General features: G+C 38.8%; 1 protein-coding gene across 1 annotated transcript in view; it reads right to left on the bottom strand.

The window, feature by feature from the left end:
• The window catches only part of syt6a (synaptotagmin VIa), an 81,929-nt gene extending 66,139 nt beyond the window's left edge, over positions 1-15,790 (bottom strand). The window contains exon 1 of the mRNA XM_040038025.1: positions 15,608-15,790. Within this exon, the coding sequence (XP_039893959.1) occupies positions 15,608-15,764 (157 nt within the window). The 5' untranslated portion in view covers positions 15,765-15,790. The remainder of the gene's footprint in view (positions 1-15,607) is intronic.
• Between the last annotated feature and the right edge of the window lie 2,755 nt (positions 15,791-18,545).

The raw sequence follows: 18,545 nt of genomic DNA, 5'->3' as shown, positions 1-18,545 counted from the left end.
AACAAATCAACAAAGTACTTCTTCAGACTCTTACATCTTTAATCACAGTTTCATTAACAGGTTAAAATTCATCAACTAATCAAGCATATCATTTTAATTTCACAGCTAAAAGCATGACCGAACAGACCAACAATACTGTAGCATGTACAGTAGTAGCACTTGCTGATTAGCACCTTTGGTACTTCAAAAGTACCAACAGCTCTATCAGCAGTTCCAGTTCAGTTACTCAAATTAGGGGATGTTAGGCCTAAGACAGCATGATTAGCTATTACAGACAGTGTCTGCTGACCATCTGTTTTCCGCATATCCAGGGCTGCAGCCTAAGCAGAGGATCCCAAACCTCCCTCGTCCCAGCCACTTCCTCCAGCTTGTCCAGGGGAACACCAAGGCGTTCCCAAGCCAGCCAAAAGATACAGTGGTGTGAAAAACGAATTGCCCCTTTTGTTAAATCATAAATTAACTCTCATTAAAAGTGTTTTTTTTTGGAAAACTGAGTTCAGCTACACTGAACACACTCAGGCCTGATTACTGGTAGACCTCTTGAATCAAGGAATCACTTAAATAGAATCTGTCTGACAAAGTGAAGCAGGCTAAAAGAACTCAAAAAGCAACACATCATGCCACGAGCTAAAGAAACACCTGAGAAATAAAGATGTCACTGACATCTAAAAGTCTGGAAAGGGTTACAAAGCCATTTCTGAGGTTTTGGGACTGCAGTGAACCACACTCAGAGCCACATACACACATGGAGAAAACTTGGAACAATGATGAGCCTTCCCAGGAGTGACCGGGCGACCAGAATTACTCTAAGAACAAAAGAACCCAGAACAACAAGAGATTTCAAGTAGAAAACCTCTGCTGACCAAAGGGAACACAAAGGCTCATCTCACATTTACCAAAAACCATCTTGATGATACCTCTTCCTCTACAGAAGAGATGTCCACAGAGTCCCACAGGCTGACCTATTTTGAACGTACTTGTAAACATGTAGTTCGTGTTGTACTTTTTAACAGGGCAGTCTTTTCGTAACTGATTGTAAAATCATGACATCAATTCTAGAGTGAGCCTCTTGTGGCCATTTGAGGAACTGCATTGTCACTTACATATTCATTTCTATAAACAGACATCTGCATATGAATGTACGCAAGTATTAAAGAATATGTTTGCAGGACTGGAAGCTTTTCTTTTTTCTGTATATTGATTCCTGCTGACCAGTCACATTCAAGGAGCCTTTGATTTGATCCATGTAACATGTAGCATTTGAAAAGCATTTTGCTGAAATGCAGTCTCAGTTCACTATTAAATTAGTCTGTGGAAGAAAATGAGAATTGCAGCACATTTTCATCCATTGCTGTTATGTACTGTAAGTATTAGAAGTAGAGTACATCGAGATGAATATACGTTGGCACAGTCAGGCGCACAACAAACCCCAAGAAACAGCACTGGGCTGTGAAATGATTTTTTTTTTACATATGGCTGCACAAGGTAGGCTACTAGTGAAACTGGGATTCATGTTGCCCAAAAAGTAATCGGAGCACCTATAAACCAAAAATACATTTTTTTCATTAGTTTCTTATTCATGAAACAAACAACCTGCATTAGGCTAGATACATTTTTATGACACTTATACTGGGAATGCTTCACTTTACATTAAAAAAGAAAAATTCTTTGCCTAATATTAATATTTGTTTGATGATCTGAAACATGCAAAAGAGAAAAATTAGTGATGAGTGATATTAAGCTTATTTTAAAGGTCTGTATTTTATACTTCTATCTAAAACTTTAAAAATGCATCTCAGAAGTTGGGACTCACCTGTTTGAGCTTCTGTCAGAATTATTTATTTCTCCGAAAAGTTTCCTTTTCTCTATTTGCATTTCCACACATTTGTTATTACCCTGTTTTCTGGGAGAACCTTCCAGCTCTGCCTCAAAACTAATCCATTTCAAGTAATTTTGTCATACAATATAATCTATATGTGGGCATTTCATACTGCATCTGCCAAATAAATGAGTTATGCAGATTTAATGGATGCATGTGTTGATGAATAATGAAACAAGGCCCCTAGAGCATGTGTATCTACTTTGTTATTTGGCTGTACGTCAAAAATTCAATCTGCTGTGTATTCCACTGTATGTTTCGCATAAGACAGATTTTCTTCATGTTTTGGAGGTTTTTCTAAGAACGTGTTACCGCTCTGATCTCCTGCACGTCAGTCTGATGTTGCTCCACTGATGTAATATGAGAGATAAAAATGCAACAGTTCTACATGGCTTTTTCACATCTCCACTGTTTCACAGCGAAACCACGGAGCAATTTTCCACCGGTGGACAAGCTGTAAGGTCATCCCATCAATTCTTGTCAGCTTAGGTAACATCATTTCAAGCCATGCAGTGGCTGCTTTGCAGAGGGTGCTAATATAATCACAGGATGAAATGTCACAACCAACCTCAAATTGCAGCTCTATTTCCTCGTTCTGAGAAAAGAAGAAAAAATCGAATTTTATCTACAGTTTAATGAAACATGATCACCCCCCTGTTCAAAAGCCTCATCTTCTGCAAACAGCGTGACCCTGCTTACCCACAAAAAAAGCACACATATAGCTGCACACACTCACATGCTCACAAATCTACATGAGCGCGCACACACAGACAACCTTTTTCGCTGTCTTTGTGTCTTTTGTCATGAGGTTGTTATTCAATTTGTCCTTCCCCCATCTCCCTGATTGTGCTTCTTGTGGGTCATGTTACCTCAGGGGGTTGTTAATGGCAGTATAAGTGAAAACACAAAATATAGGAAGCAGCAGAGATTCCAGGAAATGGGAAAGATACAGTCTGAATGGATGGAGGGCCTACGGCACCATATGTTCTAGGTCTACTGACTAACACTTTTTCAGGCAGCTCACAAACAGGATTTATACAAAAGAGTTTACAAGCTAAAAAAAAAAAAGAAAAATAAAGAAGATATTCTACACATTGTGTAGTGGATGACTTTACTGACTAATATATAACATGGTGCCCTTCCCCTTTGGCTGAACCTTAAAATAAATCAAGAAAAACATCTTCCATCAATGTCATAATACACGATGGCAGAATTCATCATGCTGCTGGCATCATAGTATGATACAATGCTGTGTTGCATGCTCATTACACCCTTGGTTTGTCCCTTAAGCATTTGTATTTAATTTAGTCTCCCATGCATGCAACGTCTATCTAATTAGTGAGTAAAGTTTTAATGTAGTAAACCTCCTCCTCATTACTGTCTCGTTGCCTGTGGGTGGTTACAATTTTAGTAGAGGGAAAAAAAACATCTCACATCCTGCACCCACAGGCAGAAGCTCACACCCTGGTGTTGACTGGACCTCTTCTGGTCAAACATGACACGTGTGAGAACAACAACACTATTTTGGCACTAAGAGATCCATACAACTCAGTTTCCAAACACTAACAGAGTAAGTAAGACAGGGCGATAGCAGCATTTCAGTGGCATTCAATTTGTGCAGATATGTTTATAAAAAAATCCCACAATACACACACACAAACAGTTTGAATAGACATCCATCCCCTGCCGCTTATCCGAGTAGCAAGAGCAGCAGTCTATGCAGAGACGCCCAGACCCATTTCTCTCTCTGGGCACTTACTAAGCTCATCCAGGGGAAAAGTAACACTTTTCCAAACCAGCCAAGAGATATAATTTCTCCTGACCCAGGATGCATCCTAATCAGATGCAGGAGTCACCTGCCAGTGTGGAAGAGTAGCAGCTCTACTCTGAGCTTCTCCCACATGAATTTAAAGCTAAAATTTGAGGCTATACTAGTACTTATTTTCCCATCATTTGCTTTAACAGCAGCACTAAGGCACTACAGGGACTTTACAAGACTTCACAACACTGTGAAACCCCAGTGTTCTTAGTCTTCAATGGAACAATTGTAATGTTAATCTTGGTGACAGCAAAGGATTAAAGTCAGCACACGTTGGTCATCTGAAGAATTAGTGGAAGTCTAAAAAGTCTTGAGGTGTGTTTGTGTTTAATATCCTCCAATAATATAAACTTTCCCCCACAGTGTTACTTCTGTGTGGATAAAGTGGAGTAGATTCAGTGCTGGAGTCCAACTCCAGAGAAACAAAACACCCCGAGGCTTCAATATTTCCACCGTGTTTTACTGTAGATTTGATTTATTGCAGCATCCTGCTTACCTTCTTGTGACATCTAACTTGGATTCATAAGAACAAAGAACCCTTTTTTCCAGTTCTGAGTTGCTGCTTTGTCCTACCCAAAGTATATACCGACTGCTCGTGTTCTTTATTTAGCAAACTATCTTCCTGCGATGAAGATGTTTTTCTATCCCCTGGGTAAGCAAAGCTCGATGTATTGATCTGATGGTGTGCTCACATTTGGTCTGCTTGAATCTCCTTTGGGTACCAGTGAAACAGCATTGGCACGCACCTTGCTGTGTCAACCTTCAGCCTGAGAATAATTTGATGCTGAAAATCCTTGCTTAGAATTCGACCTTTGACACTTTATTGCAATGTTCTGCTGGAAGCTTTAGGATTGATCATAAATATGACACATGACTGAATGGAACATTTTGCTTTTTGCAAGCCTGTGAAGGCAAAGCACTACATTTTCTAGCTACCACTCAGGTCAATAAAGACACGTCAAATGCAAATGCTTGCATTTTATTGGTTTACTCAGGTTGTCTATATTCGTTACTCAAAGATCAGACCAGTGTTGAAATCAGCAGTGTAATCCTGTTGAATTCCAAAGCAAGTCAAGACTATTTTATTTCTCTGTCTATATGCATCTGAGAGAACAAGTTTCAGAATATTCATGTTCTTCCCTTTACCGAATGTTAAAACAATAAAGACCATGACAAAGAAATCACTCTACTTTACAAAGCAACAAATTCTCATATTTCAGACGCTGGAACAATAAAGTGATATCTTATCTTATCTGATGTATTGAGACAAATTTTATTTAAACAGACTTTTGAAATTCAGTGGAGTAAAAAGTAAAAGTTTCCCAGTGAAATATGGAAAGAGTAGATTTGTAAAAAGTGACAGATTTCTGTGGAACTACAGTACAAACTATTTCTAAAACCTACAGTGTTTATATATTTCCATTTAAGTGCTGTACTCTACAACTGGTTGTCAGATGAGGATTATTAATTCATTTTGACCTCTGTGAATAAAACATTGACACCTTTTATTATGCTCCAATCCTATTGTATATCTTCATGAATATACAGATCCATAGTGGCAGCCACACACTTTTGTGATTAAACATAGTAAAAAACACATTATGTAACAACATGGGGACAAAGTATCTAAAATGTGTTAATAATACTACTGAAGGCCTAAATGAAGACGTGCCTTTGAGCTAAGTGTCATTCTTTGAGATGTGGAGAGTTATACAGAGTCAAACAGATGGACCCTCGGGTATTTTGTTTTAACCCAGTACATATTTGAAGTTATGCAGCTTTGTTGAGCTAATTGTTGCATATAAACATAAACATTGTTTTTGTAATTTTCAAGTAATGTTTGCAGGAATTTTTATGGTGGGAAGAAGATATAATCAGATTCATTCTGCAGTTGTCAAGCTATGTAAAATCATACCCATAACTTATCAATACAAACATTAATGTCAACCAAGTCTGGTTCTAAACTGTGCAGAATTGCACTCCCCAGTCACTTTATTAGGTTAACTTGCTTAGCTGTTCATTCACACAAATATGATCAGCCAGTCACGTGCCTGCAGTTCAGTGCATTTGGTATCATTTGCAGCTTGAGACACTCTGCTGAAAGGTGATTTACGCTACTTTGACTATGACATGGTTGTTTGTGTAACTATCTCAGAAACAGATTATAGAAGATTGTAAAAAATGTTACCAGGTCTGATGAGTTTCAATTTCCGTTGCAACATCAGTTGGTAGAGTGAGGATTAATTAATGGTTAAGGCTGCTTCTGGTGGAGTGATGTAGGGGTAGGGTTCTTGGCACACTTTGGCCTCTTTAGCACCAACTGAACATCATTTAACCACCACCTACCTGAGTATTATTGCTCACTTTATCTATTCCTTTATGGCTACAGTGTACCGATGTTCTGTTGGCTGCTTCCAGAAAGATAACGCACCGTGTCACAATGTCAAATGCCATCTCAAACTAGTTTCTTGAATGTGACATTGATTTTGCTGCCCTCAAATACCCTCCACAGACATCAGAGCTCAGTCCAATAGAGCAGCTTTGAGATGCGGTGGAACAGGAAATTCATAACACTGGTGTGAAAAAGAAAGGTCTGCAACATCTGTGTGATACTATCGTGTCAATATTGGCTAAACTCTCAGGATAATGTGTCCTTTGAATCTATGGCATGGACAATTCAAGCACTTCTGAAAGCAAATGTGGGCCAAAACCTGACCCCTCTGTGTACGTTTGAAGCACTGCACTGTTTATAAAATTGTTTTGAAGATAAACGTTAATTAATTTTGACCTAACCAAAAAAATGACACTTTGTTACACTATAACTTACAGATTTATGAATATCCAGAGCCACAGTGGCAGACAGACACTACTGTGATTAAGCCTACTGAAATACATATTTTATAAGATAAGATAAGATAAGATAAGATAAAACTTTATTAATCCCTCGGGTGGGTTCCTCTGGGAAATTCGGTTTCCAAAAAAGCACAGCACCGACAGAAGTTACAGAGTTACAGAATATTATATATATATATATATACACATATATAAATACAGAGACATATATAAATAAAATATACAAAGGGGATAAATAGAATAAATAGAATAAATAGGAATAAAAATAAAAAATAAAAATACAAATGAAATTGCACATTTCAAGTCTATTTCAATTATTCAATTATGGCCATATGGGAGCAAATTAATTACATTTTTTAACATTTTTATTATCATTATTATCATTGATAAGCTGTAAAGTTATACACAGACAAATAAATGTAAATAAATGGAGCCTCAGGTATCTGCTTTTAATCCAGTGAAAGTCCCTATATGGAACAGATATATATATATAAATCTTATAAAGTTTGTATCTGTCTTGTGTGAAACTTGTATGAAAAGCATACAAGAGTGAAAACAGAGATCCCTGGAAAAATTATATAAATGAAACTTTTATGTTTTGGATACTTCCTAAAACAATATATGAAAGTAATGAGAAAGTGGCCACTTTCATGAGTAAATCATATAAGCCTTATATGATTCACTATATGAAGTAGGCCATATCTTATGCAAGTCTTTTATAAGTTTTTTCTATTTCTTTTCCATATGAAAAGGAGAGGTTTTTATTGTTTACAGGCATTCTTATGGTCGGAACAAGAAAACATCAGATTTATCCTGTGATTCTGTGCAGTCTGCATGTCTTAGAGCTGACACTATTGAGATACTCATTCAATAAATCAGCAAATAATGACACTCCTCACACATCCTTTTATTTTTGTTTTTCTCTCTCTTTCGTGAGTTCCTGCACACAGATATCAGTAAAGTTGTGGCTGCAGAAGCCTTCTTGTCCTTAGCATCTAGCCATCTTGCTAGTTCAGCAGAAGGGAAGCATAGCCTTGGTTACTTTTATGTGGCAGGTAGTTTCAAATGCAACTTTTCAGACAGCTCAACAAAAGTTCTGAAATATGCAAACTGTTTCTGTGTGCTGAGTGATAACTTCACTTAGGAAAGTTATCTAAAGGTCGTGTAAAACTGTTGAACAGTAGGCTGTGTGGGCTAATATTTTGGTGTAGTGGTTTACTGTAATGGACTACCTTGGGCTGTAATGACAATCATAGACAGGTTAGAAATATGCACGTTAAAAACAAAAACGTCTTTCGATAACATCCCTCCAATTTTCCGTGTGCCTTTATTCTCACTTCTGACTTTATTTTCTGGAACAATCGTGTTTACTGAGTTCAGCCGTTTAGCGATACCCAGCAAGCCTGCACATTAATTTGTGTGATGAAGTGTACAGGCCCCCATGTCTGAGTCTACACCATCAACCCTGCCAGTGGTTGATGGTGTAGACACTACCCGTGACAGGAGTGTCGGCCCCACACACCCGAAGCTTTCACCGTGACAGACAGCTCAACAGCCATTATGACAAAACAGCAACATGAACCGAACCAGCCAGTGAAACTTTGAGAGAGATGAGATACTTGAGGCTCAGTTAGGAAAGAAGATGGAAACAAGCAGGGCTTGACATCTGCGAGGCAAGAGTCAAACGAAGCAAAACAAAGAGAGAAAGTAAGACAAGAACAACAGGATTTTCTCTCTCTTAGCTTCTGCAAAGAATTTAGATCGTCTCGCAATACCCGACCGCTTTTTTATGCTGACATAGCCAACATGTTTGTTACCACGCTCTGGTAACTAGCAAACTGCTCTGTGGAGTAAAAGTGTAGCCTTTAAAAAACTACTCACTATTATTAGCAATTAACACATTCACTTTGCAGGATTTTTCACGCATGCTTTAAGCGTGTGAAAGAGTTGGAGATGTGTGTGTCAATGAGAAGGAGTCAGGTATAAAAGTTTAAAGTACCAGTTAGATTTTAGATCTGTAATACTGTATCATCCAGCCAAGGCTTTACTATTTTCAGGATAGGGTTCAAAGTTAACATCCTCTTTCCTCTGCCTTGTGGTTTTGAACCCCAGTTGTGCAGGATGTTGTATTTCTGCCACAGTGCTGAAAACAACATGTGCAAAAACATATGAAGGAGGGTTATTGCAAAGAAAGAGTTAATCTGTTCACTGTGCTGTCTTTGTAAATACAGACAATAATCTTTTTTTAATATAAAAATTCAGATTGTGCAGGCGCAACATGTTAGCAAATCTGGAAGTTCACTTCTCAGAGTTATTGTTTTAAGACCAGCATTCACAAAGTGTGACTGGTCCGCAGACCCAAAGAATTGCACAACTGGAAATTTCTTTCATCCACTTCATGTCATCCTGTGTCATCTTAAGGTGCTTGGAACAAGACCACACAGCAGGCTAAACCTTTGTAAATTTGACCAGTACACCTTAGAAAATGTCACTTCACCAGGAGTTCAAGACTTCACCAAGACTATAAATATCATTACAATGACACATTAAATTTACAAACAGTGCTTGATGCACATATTCTCTTGTGTAGCCCTCCATCCTTGGCTTGGTACTGTGGTATTTTAGCCTTTGGGAAATCTTTGCTAATATATTGCACATTTGACATTTTATTTGCCAAAAGTGTCTTTAAATCCATCTTTTTTTACAGTCCAGATTCGCATCTGTCCCCCCAGCAGCTTATTTCGGAAGCTATTTACATTCGATTATCATTATTCATGACGTTTGACTCTGATCCAATCGGAACAATCTAATGAATAATGCAAATTTCCTTATGCTACATGTTTATCTGGGAGTAATGAGCGCAGCTAGAGATGTAAGAACGTATAATAGGACGGCCCCCTCAGAGGCGCAGAGTCGGATTGTCAGTCGGAAAAACCTCGATGTAGCTTCCAAGCATATTTAATTTGAATCGCCGATGTGACGTAACAGCTCACGCCGCCTTAAAATCACTCACACTCCAGGCTTGAATTTCAAAAAAGAGGTAGGAGCACACTTTTGACCAGAAGTGATTGACTCACACCGCTGACTTATCCTCACCCTTTAAGTTGACCTGACTCCTCAGCTGCTAGCTGCTTCACTGTCGTCTCTAGCAAGTGGCTAACGGTGTCTGCCTGCAGCTTGGTGATGAGGAGGTGGTGTGCAGAATCACATTAGCTTATCTACCTTGTGACAGTTGTGAAATATGCCTGCTTTTACCCACCTCTGTCTGAAATCTGGGACTGTTGGTTAAAAAAGCGAAGATGAATTTTGTTGGTAAATTCTCCCTGTGCGAAAAACAGAAAGCCTGACAGGCAGCAGCAGTCGTGAGGCTTAGCGAACTGTCAGTTAGTGCTCAGTTGCTGTATATTTGTGCCAGCTTGTGGTAGAACGTTAAGCTTCAGTGGGGCAAAAGGGATGTACAAAAAAAAAAGAAAGATTTTCTCATCCTGTGTTGTGTCTCGCCTCATCCTGTGAGCCTCTCACCACTGCGCCCACTTGGGGCCTGATTCTTTAATCAATAAACCAATGTTACTGCTCAATACCTCAGTGGATGCTAACCTGAGAAACTCACAGCAGGTTTCTGCATTACTCATCCTCTAAAACCTTTTGTCATTAATGACACTGATGCATTTTGTAAGGGAGAGCACCATGAAACACTTCCACAAAGGTAAATGAAAGCTGTTGGAGTTCTCTGTGCTACAGAGTCCCAGAAGAAGGATTCTGATCATTTATTAATGGAGATAGATTCACATTCATAATAGTGCCACAGCTGTTCATCTGGGGAGCTTAAAACATCACTTGAAATGAGCACCTTCAGGGTCATCCCAGTTGCCATCGAGCTTTAAAAAAAAAAAGCTGGGGAGGGAAACTCAGAAGAAGCCTTCCGAGAAAGAGATGAAGGCATTCTCATTTACAATGCTTTTCACAGACTCCTTGATTGGTATTCAAGCCAGTGTTTGACTTCTGTCTTTAGTGCATTAATTTTAATGAAAAATGTGTTCCACATCGCCAGTCATTATTTCCTCCACATACTGAAAAGGCTCACTGACCCGCTGCCAGTGTTGTGCCATGTCTGTGTGATTTTAACCACAGGCAAACCAAAGACCATTGCATTATGTCTCCTTAGACTTCAAAGTGCAAAGGAGGGGTTACAAGCGGATAGTGCGAGCTATGAAAAAAATGTTTTATTATTCTAATGATTACAGCAGTAAAGACACGAGCCTTTGAGGACTGGCGTTTGGTCTTTTCCTGACAGCTGAGACAGACATTTTCCCCAGTGTTATCTCTCACAACAGGAACAGACGCTGTCTCCAGCCTTCTTTTGTGGTCTACAGTGAAATGTTGTATCAATAATACACCGAGACAGTATACAGGGGGTATGAATTATTGAAAGGCACGCTGGTTCGGCTGGGGTTCTAATCTCCACAGAGCAGTTAATTTGATGTTCTTGTTTTTCTGTTTTGGAATCAACCTGCAATGCACCATCCCTGCAAATATCACAGGCAGAGAGGAGCAGGCCACTGGGAACTAAATGAATGATCTACTGATGCTAATGTCCTCTGCCAGCCGAGGTCTTGCTTAATAAACCTCAAGATGAGACAGCCGTGTGAGAAATAACATGATAAAAAGTAAGCCTCGTCAATTCAAGCCCACACACCTGAAAGTGCGCTGATAATGACAGTGGAATTAGTAATGAGGATGAGTGAAGGTGCATTCGTCCATTTAGGGGCTACAAAGGCTTAAGGGTTATGCTTTGTAACCTGAATCAGGGCTCTGGAGTGAATATCAATATCTAAGGCAGGCAGCTGATTAGTGGGAAATGTTCACTCAGCAGAGTGTGAGACTCTGATCTGACTTTTAATTTATCTCGTTTAAAAAGTCATGTGCTGGTTTTCACAGCAGGTGCATCCAGACCAATACCCAGCATTGTTTGGGATATTATCAGCCAGCTTAAGAGTCAACAAACTGGTCAATAAAGAAAATGGCATATTATCTCCCAGTCACATCAGGACAGGGGAACTGGAGTCTCAGACTTTCTAATTAGTCGTTCTTATTTTATCATAATCTGTTTGAATCTGTTGAAGGGACGCTCAGCTGACAGCGGGGGACTTAGAGGGAAATTTGCTCTAGTGAAATGGCTTTGCTGCTGTGAGCATGATAGCTGCAGATATTTTCAAACAGCTGCAAGCCAAATGTGCCCTTTTTTGGACTGCACACAGGGGAGAAAAAAGATTCATTTTTTCAGTTCTCATATTTCCTTAAATGGTGAGATGAAGATGTGTGAAATGTTAAATGAAAAGTTAAATGAAAAATATCCACCGTTTTTACAAATTTTCAGGTTATGCTCAGTTTTTTCCAGTTAAAGATGTGATTAGTCGTATAATCTGTGTATGAAAATAAAAGCAGATAGAAATCGGAGAAATTAGAAAAATGTATCCTAAGTTTGAATTTGATATTTTCCCAAAAGTCTGTACAGGGGCTGACAACCAATACATTTCCTTATGTTAAAAAGACACCTGGTACAACATCTCACTTTCAGTTAGCTTATTAGATGAACAGGTTACATGAATGTTTATAAAAATCATCCCAGAGAGGCTGAATTTGTCTAAAGTAAAGATGGGGAAGGGTTCAGCAACTTAGGTTTCTCGTGGTTCTCATTTGTGGTATGTAATGTTATCTAAAGTTTCAGAGAACCCAGAGAAACCCAGGGAAAAGGCTGTAAACCAAGAGTGAATCTTTGGGCCCTCAGACAGAACTGGGTTAAACATAAACATGATTCTGCACTGGAAATTACTGTGTGAGCACAGGAACACTTCTAAAAACCGCTGAGTGTAAACACAGTGTGTTTGTTTCAACAAATATAAGTTAAAACTCTACCATGCAATTACATAAAAAACATAAAGATCCAAAACCAGCTGCTGTCCCTTGTCCATAGATCAGTTAAGATGGGCTAAGCTGAGGTGAAAAACGTATGTGGTGTGTGGTCCTTTTTGGAAATGGTATATTATTCACAATAACTATTACCATCACCATCACTGATTGTGACCTACACCCGTTTTCACACCTTGGCTCGTGTGATTAGGTAGAGGATCATTAGGGGGTCCATTGTCCCTCTTAGGGGGACACTCCCACAGGGCTTAAATCTCCACCATTTGACCCCAGAACTGAAGAAGCTTCTTGGACGAGAGGTGAAACATCTTCAAGAAAACAAGTCAGGAAGCTTTTCTTTCCAAGCGCTTTAAAGTACCATGACCTGGATGATTGAGAACCTTCACAGACACAATAACTATTAAAAACATGAAGAAAGAAGAGATCTAATACCGAAGAAAAAGACTGGGAAGCGAAATTTTGCTTTTAAAAATAAACCAGCTGATCTCCACAGTTATGAAGAACAGAGGTTTCTAAAAAGAGGTGATGCAGCAAAATTGTAAACATGCCCCTGCACTTTAAAAAATGCACGTTTTTTCAAACAATAGCATTTCTCAGTACTGTTTGTGAAGGCTCAAACACTGCCGCCCCAATATGACAAGTCGTAGCACTTTTAAAATCAGCCTTATGTGTTTTTGTGTGTATTTAATTTACTGATCAATTAAGAAATGGAATAATTGAGTTAAAATAAGAAGAGCAATTCACAGAAAAAACAAAAACAAACAAAAAACATTCCTATTTTCTTACAAATTGGAACAAATATGTCAAAAACAAAATAAAAATCAGGCTATCAACTGATTTGTTAGCAAAACTAAATTGTGATCTCTGTTTGATTTCATTACAGTACCTTACATGTGGTACTTAGGCTATTTAGAAGTAGAATGGGTAGCAGAGCCTTCAGCTGCCTGACCCCTCTTCTGTAAAGCCAGCTCCCAGTTTGGATTCACACTGGATCAGGTGACCCTGAACCCTCCATTAGCTTTGTTCCAATAGCTCTAGACTGCTGGAGTATTTCATCTTCACTCATCTTTTTTCACTGATTATGTGTTTATACTCTGTGTGTTTAATTAGTTTTTATTCATTTCTAGCTCTCTTTCACAATGTAGGATTCTTCCCATCAAAGAAGAGTTTTTCCTTCCTACTGTCGCCAACTGCATGCTTATGGGGGACCCTTGGAGTTTTCTCCATGTCATTGTAGGATCTTCGCCTTATAATATAAAGTGCCTTGGAGTGTGTGCTTTGTATGGATTTTGGTGCTATATAACAAAAGCTGAAAAAACTAAATTGAATGAACAAATGTGTTTTGGCAATTACATGGTAGTAATATGTGTAATTTTTTATTTGCTGTGATTTGTGATGAATAAGTTGTCACTTCAGTCTAAACCTATAAAATCTTTTATTTAAATGTCAGTTTTATTACGATCCTGCATTGTAAGTCATTTTGATGAATAAAAACTCAAATCTCTCTTTCTGCTGTAATCAGTGTTGCACAAAAATACGTGAAACAAGACCTTTTCTTCAACCCCAACCTACACATCCTCCAACACTATCAGAAGCAGCTTGTCTTTAGCTTCCTTGTGGCAGAAGGAATTTGCATCAATGGCCACATAACATGCAATGGCATGTAATGTCCCCACAGCTCGGTAGTAGATGCCAGTGGCACTGTGATGTACGTTCAATTTCTCTGCTGAGGATGATGTGAGGTGACAGTGGATTTGGTCAGGATTGGTGTGACATGCACTCTTTGAGCAGGGGCCCATCTTCCATAAAAGCAGCAACAAATAACATTTCCTCTTTGCTCTGCACCTGCTGACGAATCTAAAGACTCTTTTTTTTTCTGTCAAACACAGAAAGCTCAATGCAGTGCATGTGAACTTGCAAGAAAACTCTCTGGTTAGAAAAGGGAACATGAAATCAGATGGATTATAAAAAAGAATCCAAATTGGGGTTATGGATAAACAATATGCAACAGTTAATGGAAATTGGCGGCGAAATAGTGTCCTGATAGACTTCCTATTTTAAACAATCTGTTCTTCTGTAGCTTGAATTTGCTTCATTTTTCATGCAAATTATTCTGTAAAAGTGTATAAATCGTGTCACTCTTCATGTTGTACACAGACATTTAACATTTAAATCCCATTTACTAAAAATCTTCACACAGTGAGACCTCAGGGAAGTCTGCCTTTCTAAATCTATAAAGCAACAAATCCTTCAAACACCCTGGTGCATTTGACAGTGTTATCTGCAGTGTAAGTAAATTAAATCAAGCTTCCCCCGCTTTTAGAAAACTCATGCAATATTTGCTAGATTGAACTGCAAATTCTCATGACTAGAATTTGTAGCAGGGAAAAAATACACACAAATGCTGGAGCCTGTTGTCGAGCTGCTGCATTTAAAATATATTTGAAGAGAGGGATTATTCCTTTAAAGAGGGAGAAGCCCACTACAAGTGCAAGAGCAACAGATGCACAAGGCTGCAACAGATGTGTAAATCAGCCCTCATGAATAAGTCAAAAATCCCCTTTTTTATTATGTCGAAACTTTGCCGTACAGATTAAACGCACGACTATCCTGCTTCTCCACAAGCTGCAGTTACATGTGTTCAGATTTATATTTAGAGGCATAAACCACACATGCCTGAAAATGTTTTTATTTTATTTTGATAGTAAGCTGTTGTGCTCAGGACATCACCGGGCATCACTCAGTCTTAAGGCTTATCCATTACAGTAAAGAAACTCTGCCTTCTGGAGCAAACTGATGAGTCAATGGGAATTTGTTTTGTTGTTATAAACCTTTTGCTCCCCGTTGCCCTGAGGTCACAAAAACTCATTAAGGATATATAAATGGCCACGAGTGTTCAGTGAAAGCCCTGTCCGAGTAACTATCTCTGAGCATACATGTGGGAAATAAATAGAAAAGGACAAGCACATGTTTAAGCAGATTGCTGCTTTCTTCGACTTTTGCATGACAGAAAAGCATTCACAAACAAAATCCATTACTATTAGCTCTGCTCTTGGAAACAAATGAGCATGGAGCCATACAAACTGCCTTACAACCAGTGCACATCAGGAGCTAATGATATTACTCACCCGGTTCTTTGTGGTCAGAGCTGTGGCCAGACAATAGGAAAAGGAAATCCTGACAGGTGTCCTGATCCAACGATGTGCTGTTGTGCAGGCAGAGGTCAACAATTAGGGTCACAGCTCTCTGACAGACCATGTCATACTCCTCTCTGTCAGAACTCATGCTCCCAGCTGCATCCTCAGCCGCGTGTGCTCATCCAAGGGGACCAATACTCCCACGCACACACGCAGCAGGCTGGCATGCAGAAGATAAATGCAACTTGTCTCCGTCCTAGGCTGATTCTTCTCCTTCTTCTGCCGTCTCTCGAATGTGTGTGCATGTTTTCTTGTGTGCGTGCATGCGTGTGCTTCACTTTCTTTGTGTGTTCATGTGTGTAAGCTTGTCCCAACATTGTGTGTGCGTGTGTGTAAGATGGACCAATATTTTTTAGTGCATAAACATTTGGTGTTTGTGCTGCTCCCCATGTGTCCATGTGTGTGTGTGTAACTGTGTTTTGTAGACTTAATTAATCACATTTATCCCCATGTGTTATAAGCGCAGAATGATTGCATCACATTGACAGCAGGAAAGCAAGTCAAACAAGAAACACTGATTTCAGTCAAACCTGCGTACTGTATACTATAAAATGTCAGAGCTTGATGACACCTTCAAGCCCCCTCACCTTTGGCTGTTATGCCACCACACGTTCGTTGAGTGTGAACAGACTTTTAAAAAACCCACAAGACTTGTTTTTCTCAAGTTGTCTAACATGGCTGGTCCCTGCAGGTCAGAGACTCCCCTGACACGAATTTCCCCTGAGCTGAACCACCTGTAACTACCAGGTCTCAGTCCCACAGACAATCCCCTATCGGTTCAACTGTGATCCCTTAATGACCTGTAATGATGATGGTTCAGCTCTTTGTGAGTAAGCAGGGCTCCATATAATGTGTTCAAATGGTTACTTTACTGATACACACTCATGCACTGTTTATACTCTAAAATACAAACTCAAATAGCCAGCAGTTTATACAGCTAGAGTTTCAGCTGCCACCATGTTTGGAACCAGAAGTGATCATATTTATGTGGAGTGATGTGTTATCAGCGAAACTGCTACTGAGCTTGGTTAGCAAGATATCTATAAACTGTGCACAAAGCAGATACCAGTGGAGTAGTAACACAGTATTCATTTCACACTAAAAATTATACAAAACTGAAGCTCAAACTTTTGGACTTACTGTGCCTCTCAGCAAACAAAGTGTTTATTGTCATATGTACAGAAGAAATAGCATTTCTCTATGCAATGAAGTTCTTCCTTTGCTGTCCATACAGAAATGCCAAGTAAGGTAAGGGTTAAAAGAACATGATGAATAAAGATAAAAATAAGGATAAAAAATAATGGAAGATTAATAAGTACAAAAATAAGTAAGTCAAGACAAGTGAGGTATGCAGATGTCGATGTAGATGGATGTACAAAGGAGCTTAATGTGCAAAATGAACTTAGTGTGCAAAGTGTCCTGATGTGCAATCCAAGCTATCTGATCCAAGCTAATATTTCAATACTGAATAACTATAACTCAATAAATATCTAGTTGTGGATGAAAAATGTTTCCAAAATGAAATTGTGTTGACATCAGAGGCATACCATTGCCATTTGTTGCATACCCTTCGTGCATGTTTGGATGTCCTCCTTGGATGCTGGAGTCAAAACCCCTTTGAATAGAGAATGCTTGGCAGATTTATTGGACCATCTTTCTTAAAAACTATAAAAACACAAATATTTTAAAAATCTCTTAAATGCATGTTTTAACTGAAAACAAATTAATTCACCTTTTTATACTTTTTAGTCAAAAGTTAATCAAGCATAACATTCAACTACTCAATCAAATCCTTCTGTTCAGGAATTTGCATCTTATTTAAGACTATTTTTCTGCTTTTTGTAAAACAGAGTATTTGTAAATGCATGCATAACAACAATATTTTATTTTATCACTGAAAATATTGTGTTCATTACACTTTGTATATACTGATGGATTAATACAATACAATACAATTCAAGTTTATTTATATAGCACATTTAAAACCAAAGGTACACCAAAGCGCTTCACAGCAAGATTAAAACATCACAGATATCAGACCATAACAGGGAACAAATAAACTTACAAGGGAGAAACGCTAGTTAAACAATCAATACAGATAAAATAGGAAATAAAACATCTGAGCACTGAGTATTTGTAAATATAAGGTGGGGGTATTTATACAGTGATACATAAAATAGAAGATAAATAACATAGGGATAAATATAGGGAATGAGCACAAACTAACCGAAAACACTTGCTCAAACAGGTAAGTCTTTAACCGTGATTTAAATGAATGGATGGAATCAGAGGCGCGAATAGCTGCAGGAAGACTGTTCCAGAGGTTAGGGGTTGCCAGGGCAAAAGCACGGTCACCTCTGGTCTTTAGCCAGGACCTAGGCTGCATTATGGACAAGCTGCAGTCTATGAAGAAGGGCAGAGTGGAGACCAAAGTAAAGGGAATTACAGTAGTCTAATCTAGAGGTCACAAAAGCATGGATAAGCACGGAGTAGGACCTATCCGAAAGATACGATCTAAACCAGTTAAGGGCACTACCCCTTATGCCTACTGTATGTTCAAGCCTCATTAAGAGGATATTATGGTCCGCGACATTGAAGGCAGAAGTCAAGTGCAATAGAACTAAGACCGTAGAGCACCCTGAGTCAGCAAATAAAAAAAGGTCATTAAGGACTCTCAGCAGCACTGTTTCAGTGCTATGGCATAGTTTAAAGTCAGACTGGAATTTATCACTGATATTATTTGCATCCAAGCAGGCCTACATCTGCGAGAGGATTATCTTCTCCAATATTTTAGACAAGAACGGGAGTTTGTAAATTGGCCTGTAATTTGCAAGGTCCTTATGATCAAGGTTAATGTTTTTTTAGGACG

This window comes from Simochromis diagramma, unplaced genomic scaffold (assembly GCF_900408965.1).
Source record: "Simochromis diagramma unplaced genomic scaffold, fSimDia1.1 OVJJ01000061.1, whole genome shotgun sequence".
NCBI lineage: Eukaryota > Metazoa > Chordata > Actinopteri > Cichliformes > Cichlidae > Simochromis > Simochromis diagramma.
Note: the sequence above shows the minus strand (reverse complement) of the source record. Positions and strands in the feature narration are given on the sequence as shown.